This window comes from Anabas testudineus, chromosome 8 (genome assembly GCF_900324465.2).
Source record: "Anabas testudineus chromosome 8, fAnaTes1.2, whole genome shotgun sequence".
Taxonomy (NCBI): domain Eukaryota; kingdom Metazoa; phylum Chordata; class Actinopteri; order Anabantiformes; family Anabantidae; genus Anabas; species Anabas testudineus.
Genome location: NC_046617.1, coordinates 11,546,297 through 11,562,808, shown reverse-complemented (window position 1 = coordinate 11,562,808; position 16,512 = coordinate 11,546,297). Strand labels below are relative to the sequence as shown.

Sequence of the window (16,512 nt, the reverse complement as noted above, 5' to 3'; positions counted from 1 at the left end):
TCTTTGTACATCTGTCTTGCCACAGAGAGACAGATGTAGGGCCGTATAATAATAGTATAAAAGCAGAGAGCTTTCTCTAAAGACTGGAAGGAATTTATCATCTGTGTTATCACCTTTTCTCTTTCTTCTTTTGACAGTATTTCACCTGAACCAATCATTGTAGACACTGACACAGACAAAATATGAGAACCCTTATAAACTGTTTTCCATGCGAAGGGGGCCATTCATGTCTGCAGACCAAGTCTTCCCACATATCAGCTGCGCCGTTTAAAGTCTCCGTCTAAGCGTGAACACAAATGCAAGAGATCATCCTCATCCGAGTTATCAATAGGCTGCATCATCGCTCATCTTCCCTCATCATCTTCCGCACCTTCTCCCTCCCTCCTTGTCTGTCCATCTCCTCCCTCTGCGCCTTTTTTACGCACAAAACAAGTCAGAGCGCACACACGGCTGGCGGAGAAAACGGGAGAGACAATAGACAATAGTTTGGGTCATCATGGTATTTGGATTTTTACCATAGGCAACATGCGCGCCGGACTATGAGTCACAGGTGAACGATCTGTAAACGCATCTCTTCGTTTAGTGGCCCAAAGTTTATCCACGTTTTAATGTTGCCAACCGAGATTTCAGGAGGAGTGTGTTTCACCTCAAGGTAGGACTCCGCAACTCAAGAACAGGTTGTCGGTGAAGGACGTGTGATTTCCAGGAAATAGTGTTGTTTCATTTGATGAGTGTGTTTCTCGCTGCCTCAGCAGCTCTTGCTTGGGTCTAACGCTATTTGGCACGTTTTTATAAAAAAAAAAATAAATAAAACACCCAGGTAAAACAAAAGACTGAGCCACAGTGATCCTTGTTATCTGATACGTTTCGAGCTTTGAATGGGTCTGTTAATCCAAACAAATGGGCGACAATAATGGGGAAGAGAAGCCGTTTTAATGCAGGTTGGGTTTAAGTTGGTGGTTTAGTATCAGACTATTTACTTCGGACAGTGAGAGATGCTTATTGTGAATAATCTCTGTATTTTATTATCAGTTTACAGTAATTGTTGGAACAGAAGGGCTCAACTCCGGCATGTTTTTACTTGCACTACTTGCTTATAATTGTAAACTGGGTCTCTGACACCTTTTGAAGTCAACCATCATATGTTGGTAATAATCTAAATTCTGAGAGTTTCTCATTACGCACAAACAGCTTTTTATACACATCCCGTTCAATGCTTATCTTTGCTGTCCCGCTTCGCCGTCAACGTCACAGAACAAGTTATTGATCCTATTGATTATCAAATAAAATGACACTTACAATGGCCTCATTTGTAGCTCCAGGTAATCTACAGGAAAGTTAATTAAATCTTTTTGAATATTTTTATTCCGGTAATCAGGGTTTCAGGCTGTCCTCAACGTCTAATTATTATTGTGCATTGCACAGATATGTCAGTAATGTATTCAACCTGCAGTTAGGGAAAATGCCAAATCAGATTAGTTGTATTTACATAATTCATTTTCTTTATTGGAAACCCTTAATTTTCCGTAGCAGCGCTGCAATCAAGCAGAATTCAATAGTAAATACAAGCTCAAACTACAGGCCCCTTAAACGTGGTGGTGCCGTTTTACAAACATCACAACAACACAAATAAAATTCAAAATAAAATGTTCTATTAGTCTAATATCCAGCTGGAAACATTATGAATGAATGTAAGGGGACCACATAAATCAGGCCACTTCTAACAGTTTCTAATGTTGAGGTGTCTGTAGAAACATTAAAGTTATTTCTAGTCAATTTATCCCCAGCATACTTTTTAAAATTTATTTATTTATTTATTTTTGTAGATTTGTCAATTTTTTAAATGGGTGGGTTTTTTTGTTTGTTAGTTTTTTTCTATTTTAAATTAGAGTCACTGATATGACTTGGCTGTAAGTCGATCACTGAATGCAGTTTATTAGTTTAGTAGCCTATATTTGCAAAATGTTTTTAAAAGCAAAATAATACTCAAATTATACTGGAATTAAAAAAAAAGTTACATAAATTGTTGTTTGCATAAGAAAGTTTACCTAATGTTTGACTTGTTCATTTCATGTTATGTGTGTGTTTGTTTTCTACTAATTAAAAGTGAGACGTGCAATTTTAAAATGTCAGATATATTTAGGGGCCTTCAACTGATTTCTAATAGAAACCATTATAAAGTTTGCACAACGGCCAAAGCTTTGTGTTCATGTGTAATTTCTTTCATTTAGATTTTTATTAAATTACCTGACGTGTGGGTGTCGTTGTAATAATTTCTAATTATTTTTCATTGTTATTTCTACTGGTAATAACTTGACTTAAATCCAAACTGTGTGAGAATTGAGTCAGAATGAGTTTTACCTAAAATGCCACCAACAGTATAAACATGCATATGGTTTAAGGGTTATTTGCGGGCATCGGCCTATTTTCCATTTGGTTTTACAAATGGCCTTTTTTCAATATCTTACATATCTTTATATTCAAATTGTGCGTTTTGTCTTTCTGTAGCGATCACACTGAGGGAAGGAGAGAAGGGATGAAAACAGAGGAGAGCCAGCAGTCCTGTCTGCAGCAGCCTCCATCCTCGACGCCTTTTGGTGAGTTTCAACGACAACAAGGCCCAGAGATACAAACACCGAATAGCAAATTGTCACCAGAAAAAATATTATTAAGTCACCAGGCAGGTGCTGAACTTATTGTAAAGCTGTTAGAAAAGTCACAAGGCTGAAACCCTATAATACAGACTGATGTTAAACATCACTGGAGCTCATCACTCGCTCCTGAATATTGGAGTAATAGAAATTCCTACATGTGTTTCAGAAGGAAATATGAGTATAGTCCTCACAAGAAAATGTTGTGGTGATATTGTGGAGTAGCGACAAAATATGCTATAAAAACAAATTTATTTCAAAAGATAAAAATATCGTCATAAAAACAAATGGGAAGAAAAGGTATCTATCTCGTCAATATATCAATAATATATTGACGGTAAAAAAAGATACAAAAGGTTCATCTTCTCGGTACTTTTTAAGTTTTGTGATTGATAAAAAATACGCATCAACAGTCCTGTAAGTAACCTTCATAATAAACATGTTTTCAATGCTCTTGGGGGGTTCAGCAAAGATTCTGCAGATTGTGCAAATGTGTATACATTTGCGTCATTTTTATATTTTAAAATAAAACATTTGATAAAAAATAATAATATTAATAATAAAAAGAAATATTTGAACTTAAACTGTGAAAGTTCAGCTGAGCTCAGCCTGTGACGTTTGACCATGGAGAGAAACTGGGATCATTTAACTTTGACTTCAGACCTCAGTGCGTATTCAGAGATCCTGGCTTCGGCCTGTTGCTGTTGTGTCTCGGCTCCTCAGGTCCGGAGTACAGGGCAGGAGGAGAGGTGTGTGCAGGCTGCGAGTCTCCCATCGCCGACCGCTTCCTGCTGCGCGTGAACGAGCGCTCCTGGCACGAGACCTGCGTCAAGTGCGCAGTGTGTTTGAGCGCGCTCACCGGGACCTGTTACTGCAGGGACCGCCTGCTGTACTGCAAGCACGACTATGAAAAGTAAGATCAAACACACACACACACACACACACACACGTATGCACCCACTGTAAGAAACGAGCCTGACTCATGCTCTCACCTCAGATGTAAGACATGTTTATGACATGCCACATGTCCAGAGGTCAATTAAAAATGCATGCTCTCCTCTCCTCAGCTGAAACTTGGAAGCTTAGTTGTAGAAATGCATGTTTTTTTTCCAACTATTACATTTTTAGATTTAGTCCATGCTGAAAGTAAAAGATGTATCAGAAGAGTAACACCTAATAAATAAAATATCTAGTCTCGCAATAACAGACGGATACATCACTTAGACTCCCTATACACCTAGTTCACTCAAGTTATGTGTTCTAATGCACTATTCATCTTCCTCTGGTATTTGGATAGAAGTTTTTATTATAGTAATTTGAATAATGATAAAAAAATACTGCATTTGTATTGTGGTCAGGAGCTGAACATAGTCCTTAGTTAAAATATAATGTGAAACATACAATTAAAAGAAAGTTAAAATAAAAAAATCAAGTGGCTTGAAAAGAACAATATCTTTTATTTCAACAATTACGAGGACTGCGTTTAAGCATATATGCTTCATACTGAAAAAATTCAAGGGGTGTGTGTGCAACATCAGTACTTAAACGTAGAATTAAATGTAAAATTTTGACTGTGGTACGAATACAAATGCAGCTACGATGTATAGTAACACAGTGATATATGAAGTGTGGTGTTGTCAGATAGAGAAGGTGTTTTATACATCTATGAAACCACAAAAGGACATTTAAGGGACTATCAAGGATTCACATTATTAATTGGAAATTTTAAGTTGAATGTTCAACAGTCTACTTTTTCCCACTTATATGAATCATAATCATTTTTAACGATATTTATTTAATTGACCATTGGTGATTTATATTTAGACGTTCATGGGCAGATAAGTATTTTGTTTTATGGGGCATTTTCCAATGTGACTGTGATCAATTTGTTGTTCCATGATTCCATAATTCATACAGTGTCTGTAAATATTAGAAGTGGTTGTTTTGTGAATTGTACAACTTTTTGTTTGACAATTACTGCTGTACTTTAACAGTGTGTGTGTGTGTGTGTGTGTGTGCTCGTTCTTTTGTTTCGGCTGTTTGTTGTGGGCTGCGGTCAGCGTGTGCAGTGGGAGCTTCAGGGGTGGATGGCTGAAGGACGAGCCTGCAGCTTGTTATCATTGTTTTGAAAAGTGTCAGACGACATCCAGCAGCACAGACTCTCCCACTGTACCTGACATCTGGAGGCACAGAGAGAGCGAGCGAGGAAAAACCAGGGAGAGAGAGGGAGAATACAAGACAGGGGAACTGGTTGATGAAAGTCCCATTGTGTGACGCTTATCTGAAAAAATGAGTGGGAAACGAGGAGGCAATAGCTTATCATAAACAAAGTTCTGGGTTCATTTCCAGTGATGGGATGAAACAGCATATTTTCTCGTCTTGTGTAATGACTGTAATTGGAGATCCAAATTAATAGCAAGCATCTTTTTTTACTATGGTGTTGATTTAGTTCCCTATACATTGCATATGGATTGCCTTATTGTGTGTGAGTCGGTGCCAGACTTGGCACACAGTGCTGCCTGTGACCTTCAGCAGATCAGCAACAATGTCTCCTTGTTTTCCCTGCAGTCTGTCCATCAGCGCTTTACACTACACACGCTTTCCTCCCATCTAGAGCAGGTGTGTGCATTGTAATACAGTCGCGTCCAAGAATCTAGGACCTGCATAAGTATTTTGGAAGATTTTCGTGATTATTAGGAGATGCTTGCTTTTTTTTAGTTCCTGTTTGTTCAAACGGAAAAGACGCAGATCAGTTTCCGGATGTCTGTACGCTTTAATGTGAGCTTTCTTCTAATGTCAGGTGTAAAATTAATAACATCACTGCTGCAGATAATGGGGATGATATAGATACAGACGGCATTTTGCAGGCTTTTCAGCTCATACTGGGCTATTTTCCATGTCTCCTTCATGCAGTATCTCTGCCTTGTCCAAACATTTTTTAATTCCTCCTTTGCTTTGATTACATCACCCAGCACACACACACACAGGCAGACTTCGCCTCCCCGAGCCAAACAGAGCTGTTACCCTGCTCATCTGTTCACATATGCTTGTTTTCTATAAGACAATGGTGAATATAAAATGAATGCAAAAGGGCTTTTTAGGGGAGATATTGTTGACATTTTTTTGATTAATCTACACACCAAAAGAGGAAATAATCTTATTTTGAAAGGTGACCCATCCCCCCCGCCATTCAATTGGGCTGGACTGAATTTGATGCAAAAATGTTATTTTAAATTTGGCCTTTAATGTTTTCAAATGATACTTCTAATTCTAAATGGATCATTTGGGTTTTCAAACTAATGTCAGGTTTCAGCATATCAGTGGACTTTTACTACCTAATAATAATCTAAATATTTATCCAATGCATCGAACTATAGGTGAATTTCTTAGCTGATCCACTTCACGTTATAAATTAGCCACCGCCTTACTGCAACTTCTTATCTCTGTTAAAAAAAAAAAAGAAAAAAAAAACAGGTGGTATGCCTTCAGTTTTGAGTTTTCCTGGTCTCAATCTGTTATGGAAATGAGGGGATTTAGACACAATAAACTCAAGTGCATCTTGTGGATTTTTCTGGAGGATTTTTTGTTTTGATACCTCAAAAAATTCTCTGAATCTCCGTCCTGGTATGGACCAGATGATCAGCGTGAGGCTGTTTTGAGGCAGCGTGAGGCTGTTTTGAGGCAGCAAAAAATTCCCATTAGGGTGTTTTTTAGGAATTGTCATATGCCAAGATGGTAATTTAGATATATACATGTATATTTCATATACCAGAAACAGAACTCCAAGTAGTAATGATGGGTTTTTTTCCTAGATAAGATTTTTTTTTACAACCAAAGTAAAACAGTCAGCACAAGTCTACAGATACATGTTAATGTAGTTTTTTACGATTTAAAATGAGTAATTTAAATAGAAGAAACAGAAGGAAGGTTATATATTCTGATAGAAAGTGAGGCAATACAAGCTGATTAGCAGACAGACAATTACAGACATGTATGAACAAAGCACCCTCAGTACCCTGCACTTCTGGACTGACTTGACATCAGGGTTCCTTGCCAAACTCAGTAGTCTTAGTCCAGTGTTCTCTGGTCAATAGTGGTGAGCCCAGACAGGGTGGAGGGTAGTCTGGCTGTGAGGAGCCTGCAAGCCCTTGTAATTCCATAAAGGCAGCTTCAGTCCTGTGAAAAACAAGTCACCGGGGTGGATATACACTAAACCATAGGTTTAATATCTGACTCTGTGGGGCGGAGGGCATTGAGACTACAAACCCTCTTGCTGCTGACAGAGAGAGGGAGACCCCACAGCCAAAGTTATGGAATCTCCTTCCGCTGACCAGGTACAACCCTCTCAGTTTACAGTGCATTTAAGTGAACTTTCTGAGTCTTGTTGCTTTAAAACTGAGGCTACGTCTGCTTCTACCCCTCTTCTCCCCTCTGTGCCCCCTCCCCACCCACCCATTTCTCTCCCTGCCTCTCTATCCTTTTCCTCATTCATCACTGTCTGCTTTGTAATAATATTTCTCTATCCCAAACCTCATTTCCTTCCTCTGAGATTGATAGCAGCGATGACACCAAACAGTTTATCTCCCCGTTTATCCCTTGTTTTCTCTTAATCGCCCCCCCAGCGCCTCTTTGTGTCTCGGGATCAGAATGGGAGGAGGTGTTGGAGAGGCTGATTGGGTACAGTGCTAATTACCCAGCATTCTGTGGTTGTCCTCTGATGACAGGTCTGACACTGGGCTGCAGGGAAATACTAGAGAGAATTATGTAATGACATGTCGGTAGGACCAAAAACCATTACTGTTCTCAGTTAACACTTTAACGCTTCACTGGCATATTAATAAATTACTTTAAATTTTTTTTAAATCTGAATACTGAAACAAAAATATGTTCAACTAAATTACAAAAAAACTAATTTCTTGCATTTCTCTAGTGGTCTATAACCATGCAGATCATTTTGATTTAATTTGTTTTGAGCTGTTTTATCTGACATTGGAGAAAAGATGAAGAAGAGAACTTAGTTTTTGATGCTCACTGCAATGAGAATTTGCATTTTAAAAATACATGATTGTAATAATTAAAAAAAATCAAAGGCAATGTGTCTTATCGAAAAAAGAAATCATGATTTTATTAGAGTGGCACCAGAAAACTCTTAAACTGACAACTCAAACCTCAGGAAACCAAAAAGTATGGTGTGTGTGTTTTTTAAATAATTGAATACTAATGCATATATATTATATCTGCATTTGAAAGACAAGTGTTTGGTCTGCAGTGTGGGTTTTAATGGCTCAGGACTGTAAAGTAGAGTTTATAAATCCCATCGAGTGGCTAGTAGATACATGTAGCTCTGCAAAATTCAAGCACTCCCATTACTCAAGAGTCTTAAATTACTAAACCTGCAGCCGTGGTTGCCAGAGGAAAGCAAAGAGGGGAGTTCTTGGGTTTTTGAACTTTTATGATATAAATGAAAGAACGTCAGGTTGAAAGCTCAGTGATGGTGCAAGGGTTCAAAACGGGATACGGAGGGCAGAGACGAGGTGTTGGAGAGTTTTAGAATGGGAACTGCCACAGGGAAGGGCAGATTTTTGTCTGGGTGTGTGTATGCATGTGAGGAAGGTGTGTGGTGGTGGTGGTGGTGGTGGTGGGGGCGGGGGGGTCGTGTGATATTGCCACTGTTTTTGAATAATGTGAGATGAGACCCCATCATCTTTCCTCCCCCACAACAATTTTATAACAGACAGCTAATAAATGTTTCATGGCAGAACAAGCTGCTCGCCTCGGCTTTATTAAATCTGAGATAATAAAAGCAGAGAGGGAGAGGAAAAAAGAGAGAGAGGATAGGGGGTCGCACCAGAGAGAGAGAGATAGGGAGATCGACATAGACTTTTCTCAAATCGACCGGCTGTATCTCCTGTTTCTGGGGCAACGGGTCCCGCTGTCCCCCGCCACCCCCTCCCTGCTGCTTCCCGCTCCGCCAGAGACAGACAGGAAATGAGAAACGGGCAGACAGGATATTGCGTTCTGGTGGCCTGGGGATTAACTGTTTTATCTAAACTAACACACACAGACACACCAAAGTCACACACATCCATATTCTCACACATAGCATTCATTCTTGGTAGCATCAGGTGTAGCTCGCATACACCCAGAGACTTGTACCATGCAGACCGTGCACGTCATGCAGTTTTTTAGTTGTTGCGTTACACAGGTACATTACATTAGGACTTGAATATCATGGCCTTCAGAGCTGCTCACGTGGAGAGCTGGCCGTATTACCAGTGTGAATGATTTATAGTGAGAGCTATGACATGTAACTGTCTCGAAGTAGTCCATACACAGCAGGCCCATCATGGCCATTAGAGAACGACTATTAGGCTACATAGCATTTCCAAATTTTGGAGAGCAATCACTGAGCAAGAGGACTGGTTATGATGTTACGTTGTTGATGCATATATGAACATGGTGCACAAATGACAGCATCTGTCTGTGTTTTATTGATGTTTGTACCTAGAAACCTTATCTGTGTTTACACAAACTGTGCATATTTGTGTTTATATATGCATATGACTCTATATATACACCAGTGTGTGAATGTGTGACTGTGTGACTGTATTATATATATATAGATATATACATATATATATGTATATACATTTAGGAACGTGTGTATTTGTGTGAGTGTGAGTGAGTGGTGGCAGGGGTAGCGAGTATCGTGGGGAATGCTGGGAGATTTTAATAACACAGAAGCAGTGCAGGGAGATTTAATAAAAGGAGATGATGTGATTACTGAACCCTGGCTCTGAGCCATTTTGCTTCACAGAGCAATATCCGCCAAAAGTGCGCACACACACACACACACACACATCTACGCACACACTTCCGAGAAATAGATACTAAACAGAATACAACTTAAAAGTAAGATTGTTGTATATCATTTGTTCTTTTTGCAACTCTTATATGAATCCTTGGATGTACCTTCATTTTCAGGGAACGTGTAAACACCCATTTGTGTGTCAGACACTCTGGTCATTCTGAACACATAACGAATGGTTGAAGCGCGAGTTTGTATATATGCATACTGCAGCATGTGTTTAGAGACGCATCTTATATTGTTATGCGAAATGAATAAAAATGAAATAACACGGTGCAGCTTTGATCAGCCAAGGTAAAGCTGAAATCTGTCGAAGTTGCTTGCCTAAATACAACTGATCCAATTCGAGAGTCAATATAAGAAAACCCATACCTGTATAAATATTCAGCAATTATGAAAGCAAGCACAACAACTGTAATCACTCAGAGACACATACATATTCATGGAATGATTGTGCTGCTGTCCAGACATTGTTGTGCTTGTTGGAGCTCACAGGCAAAACAATGCCACATGACACAGCTTAGGGAGATGACAACAATTCTGTTATTCTGTTTGTCTGCCTAGGATCTACAATAACTCAAGTAGGAAAGAGCTGATTATACCCACCCAGTGCTTACAATACATCACCTTTTTTCTGCCTCTGCTACATTTGATCTCATAATCAGTGAGCTTGTAATTAGTCATGCCCCCTAACCCCTCCAAAATCCACGGTACTCAACATGAAATTGCCTGCAGCCAAGGTTGCTGAGGTTTTGTACATTACAAGCTCTCAGTGTCGACTGCTCTCTATAGTCTTCAATCTGCACTCACTCTACTCTATTCTTTGTAATCCTGTATATATCGAAAATATTACATCACTTCATTAAAAGAAAGCCCTTTAAGTCCAAAGCAAAGTCCTGCTGAAAATATTTTTTTTTAGTAGATCTGTAGGCAGCTGGTCTTTATTATACCTCAGCTGTTTCAATTCTAGTTTCAATGTAACTTTTTTTTTAGAATAGAAATTAAAATGCAAGAAATATTCTTTGTATTTCATGCAAACATGTTTGTTTCGACTGAATCTAGCTAAATCTTCTATATTATTAATAATAATGTTTAAAACATGTTTACATTGTTGTTCTATATTATAATCAATATTATTTTGTATTTTATCATAGAGAGTCTATTTATCTGTTAACTAAATACATATTCAAAATCACAAGCCAAGACCACTGACTTTATTAGATGTAAAAATTGAGCTTTATGAGTAGAAGTGCAATACAGATAAGAAAAAAATTTACTGTATTTAGTCACACAGGGAAAGTTATGTATTAAACATAACATTAAAACATTAAAACTGACATGTTTGAACATGTGGAAGTTGAATTGACTTCATTCGTGTGGCTGCTCTCGAACCATAATGTCCATAGTGGTTTATTGGAAGCTACGCCGTGGTCAAAGCCAGTGTGAATGATACTTCTATTAGAGGGATTAGGCTGATCTACTTACAGGCCCCCCTCTGTGGCAGTTGCCCCAAGTTGCCTTCATTTGCCATGTTGAGTAAATTCCTACCGTGCTGTGTACACCCCGATTAGGGAGTGTGGGACTTAACCAGCAACATCATCAGTCTTCGAGCAATCAAGCAATCGTACGACGGTTCTTTTCTGTCCTATTTTGTTCACGGTGAAGGAAAGCCTTTATGTTTTGAGTGAGGAGTGAGGAACAGGCAACATTGAGATTGTTCTCTTTGGGAATGCATTAGATGACAGATACAATGATTAACATTATAGCTTCTGGTAGATATTTAAAGATATGACATATAAAGTAGAAGCATTTCTCTGTATGCAGTGTTTCTATAAGAAAATAGGGAAACATTTAGGAAAACACAAAATCCTGTCACAATAGATCTGTGTAGGGCAGCTAATAGGGACACTTGTGTTTGCGTTATGATGTTAAGTTAGCGACACTGTCATTTGGGGAATTTGGGAGTGTTTGGCAGATGGATTGAGAAAGATTAGCCATAGCAGCTGCGTTTGGGACAGAATCACAGATTAGGAGCTCTAATGTGCAGACCTGGCTCCTTCTTTACACTCCAGATTTGGGCAGCAACACCTTCCTATCACTCAGTCAGGGAGCTTCAACACTTCTGCCTTTGTCCCTTCCTCCTCCTGTTCCCTCCTGTCTTTCCTTTCTTCTTATCCAGCGTTGTGTTTTGTCCTGGTGTTATTCCTGCATCGACTGATCTTTCTCCTTTTTATACCTATGCTCTGACTATCAGATTCTTGCCATCCAGTGAATCTACACCATTTTCAAATTACAGGTGTGTTATACCACCAGCATGATGATGACTAATGGTCCAGTGAATATGGGTAACTCGCTAATATGGGCTAGGTAGAGTAAAACTTGGATGTGTGCAAATGTTTTTGTGCATGCCTGCGCGGGTGCATGTGTGTGTGTGTGTAGGAGTCTCTGTGTGTATGTATGTAAGTGTGTATGTGTGTTTTAGTGTGCATAAGTGAGAGGAGAGAGATTAACCCCATGCTATCCCCAATCCCTGGTTATGAGTTTACAGCGTCTGTCTGGCCATCGCACTGTTTAAACAACAATCTAATTAATCCTGTCTTTATTAGTTTCAGTGAACTGGGGAGGCAGGCTGGGAGGGCATGAGGGAGAACTGGGAATGCTGGCAGAAAATACTAAGGAGGGAGGGGGAGGAAACCAAGTGCGAGAGCAGGGATTTGAGAGGAATTTAATGGCAGAGACTTAGGCACTGTGAATGGAAATAAGGATGTAAAGAGATGGTGAGGCAGGAGAGAAATTCAAGGACTATAACATCTCACAGGAGGAGATGTAGGGACAAAAGAAAGACAGTGGACATGGGGTAAAGCTATGAGAAAGACTCGGTTTTAAGTTTTATTTAAAACGTTAAATCAGTTAATAAGATTGTGGGTGATATATGGATAGGATAGATCACATCAATCTCAACATTTAAGGAATCAGAAGGGAAAGACTCCCAATGGGCCGCTCTCTTGTGATAAGCTAACTACTGCCATCTACTGACACGTAAGAGAAACAATACAATATAAAAATGCCATTTACTGTAATTCCTCACAGCAGATGTTCACCTTGTTGCAGTGTGAATTGGGTAATGTTTATACGACCTTTAATTAAGAGACTATGCTAATCTCTAAACCATTGGAGCCGAGGGTAAGTGTGTCTGAGCTTCTGTCTGTGCCTCTGTCTTTAATTACTTCAACTTTTCTCCACTCTTTGACTGCCATCTCTCCCATCCCATCCTACCTTAAGATGTGTACACTTACAGAAGAAGTCTGTGTGTTTCCAGGCTATTTGTGAGGAAGTGCAGCGCCTGCCTGCAGGTGATCGGGCGTTCAGAGCTGATAATGCGCGTGCTTGGCCAGGTGTACCACCTGGGCTGCTTTAGCTGCTGCGAGTGTGAACGCCGGCTGCAGAGAGGTGATGAGTTTGTGTTGAAGGAAGGCCAGCTGCTCTGCCGCATGGACTATGAAAAAGAAAGGGAAATGCTGGCTGCTATCAGTCCTACACCAACTGAATCAGGTAAAGACAAGAGTTTGTGACAAGGTTGCTTTGCCTACATTCAATTCAAAAAACATCAGGGTTTTCTAAATAGTCCTTAAGCAAATTCTTGTTCTTCTACATTCATGCTATTAGTCTGCTTTTTGCACAGTTTTGTGTAGCAGAAGTCCATTGTTATCTGGTTACACAGTGCTATTTAAAAGGCTACAGTATGTGGAGCTGAAACTCCAGTGCACTAAAAACAAACTCTGCAGAAACTGTTTTACTTCTTTATCTCAGAATGAAAGTACCTTCCTGTAAGGGCTGACTGTTTTGTTGCCTGCTTACCTTACCAGTAAAAAGTGAGGATGAGGACGGTGGTGGGGGCTCTGGTGGGGGTAAGGGTGGCGATGAAGGGAAGGAGCACAAGCGCTCAAAACGACCACGCACCATCTTGACCACGCAACAGCGCCGTGCTTTCAAGGCCTCCTTTGAAGTATCTGCTAAGCCTTGCCGCAAGGTGGGTGGACCAGACTGTCTTATCAATGGAAATGTATGCCAGAAAATACTCCCTTGGCTGTCAAATGTAATTGTTCTTGCATATCTGTCCATGTAGTAGTTTCTGTCAAGCTGGTTATGACATTGCAAAGTCTGTATTTTTAAAACACTGGAATGGAAAATGTTTTCCTGTAGGTGCGAGAGACACTGGCCGCTGAGACCGGGCTCACAGTACGGGTTGTGCAAGTGTGGTTTCAAAACCAGAGAGCAAAGGTCAGACTCGAGATGATTCACAAAGATTTTCTCATATGTTAAATGTCAATGCAATCAATACACAAAGAAAGTTCCCAACAACAACAGTGTGTATTTTCATGCATCAGATGAAAAAGATAGCTCGCCGTCAGCAGCAACAGCAACAGCAGCAGCAGGAACAAGAGCAGCTGGGGGGAACCAGGAGAGGACCAAGTAGAGGGGGCCGCCAGAGCAATGATGATAGTGAAGGTATGAGCCAAAAATACTGATGCAGGATCAGGAAGAATAGAAAAAAGTAAAGTAAATACTATATAATCGTATGACCAAAATGATTTTCACTTCTCCTAGATGGATCTAGCACCCATGGCATGGATGGGATACTGGGATATCCCTCTCTGCCACGTCAACAGCTACTTGCTCTGGACCCTAACATCTACACTGGAGAGCCATTTCGACATGGGCTGACACCACCTCAATTGAATAATGAGCAGCTACACTCCTATGGTAAGACAGTAGGTCAGCACTGCAAACGAAACCATCTCCCTCAAAATGTTCTCATGTCAGTCAAAACAGCTCAAGGTCACGGAGTCATCCTGCAAGTTAGTCCCTGTAGAACAGAAATAAAGACTCATTCATTTAACAATTAATTTTTGGACTTTCTTCTTTTTTTTTTTAGCTTAAATAGAGTTTTGTGTATTAATAAGTATTATGTCATATTTGTCTGTTCTTATTAACACTCTCGCTCCGTTTCACTGCAGACTCAGAGGCAGTGTTTCACGACCTGGACAGTGATGGAAGCCTTGGTCACCTTGGTGATTGTCTCTTAGCAACAGGGGACAGCGGCCTCCTGGCTGGGCGAGTGGGAAACCCCATCGACCGTCTCTACTCCATGCAGAACTCCTACTTCACCTCCTGACCCTCATAAACTCTTACCCTTTTCCCATTTTGTTCCACCTTTCACCTTAGAAATGCAGCTAATGGAGCCTGTCCATTAACATGCCTGTGGGACCACTCAAAAAAAAAAATAGCCGACATCCAAACACACTTTTGAGCTTTTATTAAAATCAACACAAGTCAGCCATAGTTGTAATTTCATTTTGTAGCAGATTTGCAATGTTCCCACCAACTCTCCAAGAATCTCATGCTGGAAATACAGACACTGTCCAAGATATGTTGAAGGACCTCAATTTCTCTTGTTGTATTTATGTGATGTTAAATGAAACACATTTCATGGCACTTTCCAACAAAAAGGACGAAATACACCTATCAAACATAATATTTATATGATGAATTATAATAATAATAATACCAATAACTGATTGTTGAAAGTTAATTCATCAATCAGGATACGTGTATTTAGGAGTCTTGGCTTCTGTGGGCAGCCAAGGGTCTAAATTAAAACAGAATATTGCATTACAACTTTTTTGACAGGACTAATGATTACTTATTGTGCGTGAAAGACTGCAATGTATACAATACTGTATATGAATTGGAGTACAATTTTGCTCTCAGGTTAGTGTGTGTATGTTTATATAACCTGAGGTAGAACTCAGGATATTGTGCTGGACAGGATTGCAATTTAACTTGCCCACTGACTTCAATAACATACATTATATTGCAAAGAGGCAGAAACTTTAAATGTAAAATGACATTTTCAAACTGCATTCATTATGAACCAAATACATATTTTAGCATTTAGACAACACTACAGGGTCATTTGAAAAGCCTTATGCGGAAACAGGGTTGTATAAATTATTACTGCTTTAGCTCTCTCTCTCCTTTTCTTTTATAATGTAATCACTAAAAAGCATTGCAGTCAATGACAACCAATAGCTCCACAAAGCCCCAAAACGTAGGACACTGGATACATGATGATGTACTCCAAATGTAAATGTGAGTATGACTGTGTTACAATTAATTATAGTCACTTTCTGTAATTATTTTTTCTCAAACATCTCAAATTAGATGTTAGGTAGATATTTTGTACCTTCTTCTGTGATAATCAGCAAATATGTAAAGTGTAGCATGATATTTGTGTCACAAAGTAGGTCTAAAGACATAGCCTCCAAACTAAAGTTGGATAGCAAGTGTTACCAGAAAGCATCAGGATCAGACACACATTGTGGTGCAGAATAATAGGATAGGGTGATACCTGTTTCATTTAGGTGCCTGTGATTGGGTACAGCTTGTGGCATTCATTCATGACCTTATGTTTGACGCTGCTTACTGACTCACAGTATTTTTATAGTGATATTTTTGTGAATGTAACTTATTTGTGCGGTATTAGGTGAGATCCTATCTTCCGTTTTTTGTTCAGTGACTGCCAGGTGATGTGCTTTGAATGTAATGTTGCTGTATCTACAATACAATCCTTGGTTTCATCTTTAGTGCTCTTGTCTTATTTGTCCTAAATGATGACAGCCGTGATCACTTGCTCACCTGAACTGAAGATTTTAGACTTGAAAAGAATGATTCATTTCCCCCTCCGTGCTTTAATAATTGAACCAGAAAAGGCCTGTTCTGCTTAGTGGTCACAGGGCTCATAACTCAACATCCTCCCTCTGCCTCACTCAGTAGTCTCGCTGATTACTGGTGGACAGCCTAACCCTTTATTCCCAGACTCCCTGTTTCTCAGTCATTGAGTCGTAATGAGAGTTTGTGTGGGAGCGATACATTCCAGTTTAAAATTTAACTCTGACTCAGACCTGAAGATGGCAAGAGTGGGAAGGACAG

At 39.6% G+C, this 16,512-nt stretch overlaps 1 protein-coding gene across 1 annotated transcript; it reads left to right on the top strand.

The window, feature by feature from the left end:
* Nucleotides 1-80: 80 nt before the first annotated feature.
* On the top strand, nucleotides 81-16,399 carry lmx1al (LIM homeobox transcription factor 1, alpha-like). The gene is made up of 9 exons (XM_026351952.1): nucleotides 81-652; nucleotides 2,509-2,597; nucleotides 3,375-3,564; nucleotides 12,839-13,071; nucleotides 13,386-13,549; nucleotides 13,723-13,800; nucleotides 13,908-14,028; nucleotides 14,128-14,283; nucleotides 14,538-16,399. The coding sequence occupies exons 1-9, from the start codon at nucleotides 609-611 to the stop codon at nucleotides 14,693-14,695; spliced, it is 1,233 nt and encodes a 410-aa protein (XP_026207737.1). The 5' UTR covers nucleotides 81-608; the 3' UTR covers nucleotides 14,696-16,399.
* Nucleotides 16,400-16,512: the final 113 nt, after the last annotated feature.

What these genes read in the sequence shown, in the direction of transcription:
- lmx1al (XM_026351952.1), top strand. Translation starts at nt 609, where the DNA reads ATGTTGCCAACCGAGATTTCAGGAGGAGTGTGTTTCACCTCAAG. An exon ending in TCCATCCTCGACGCCTTTTG is followed by an intron (nt 2,598 to 3,374) that starts GTGAGTTTCAAC and finishes TCGGCTCCTCAG; the next exon opens with GTCCGGAGTACAGGGCAGGA. An exon ending in TTCAAAACCAGAGAGCAAAG is followed by an intron (nt 13,801 to 13,907) that starts GTCAGACTCGAG and finishes TTCATGCATCAG; the next exon opens with ATGAAAAAGATAGCTCGCCG.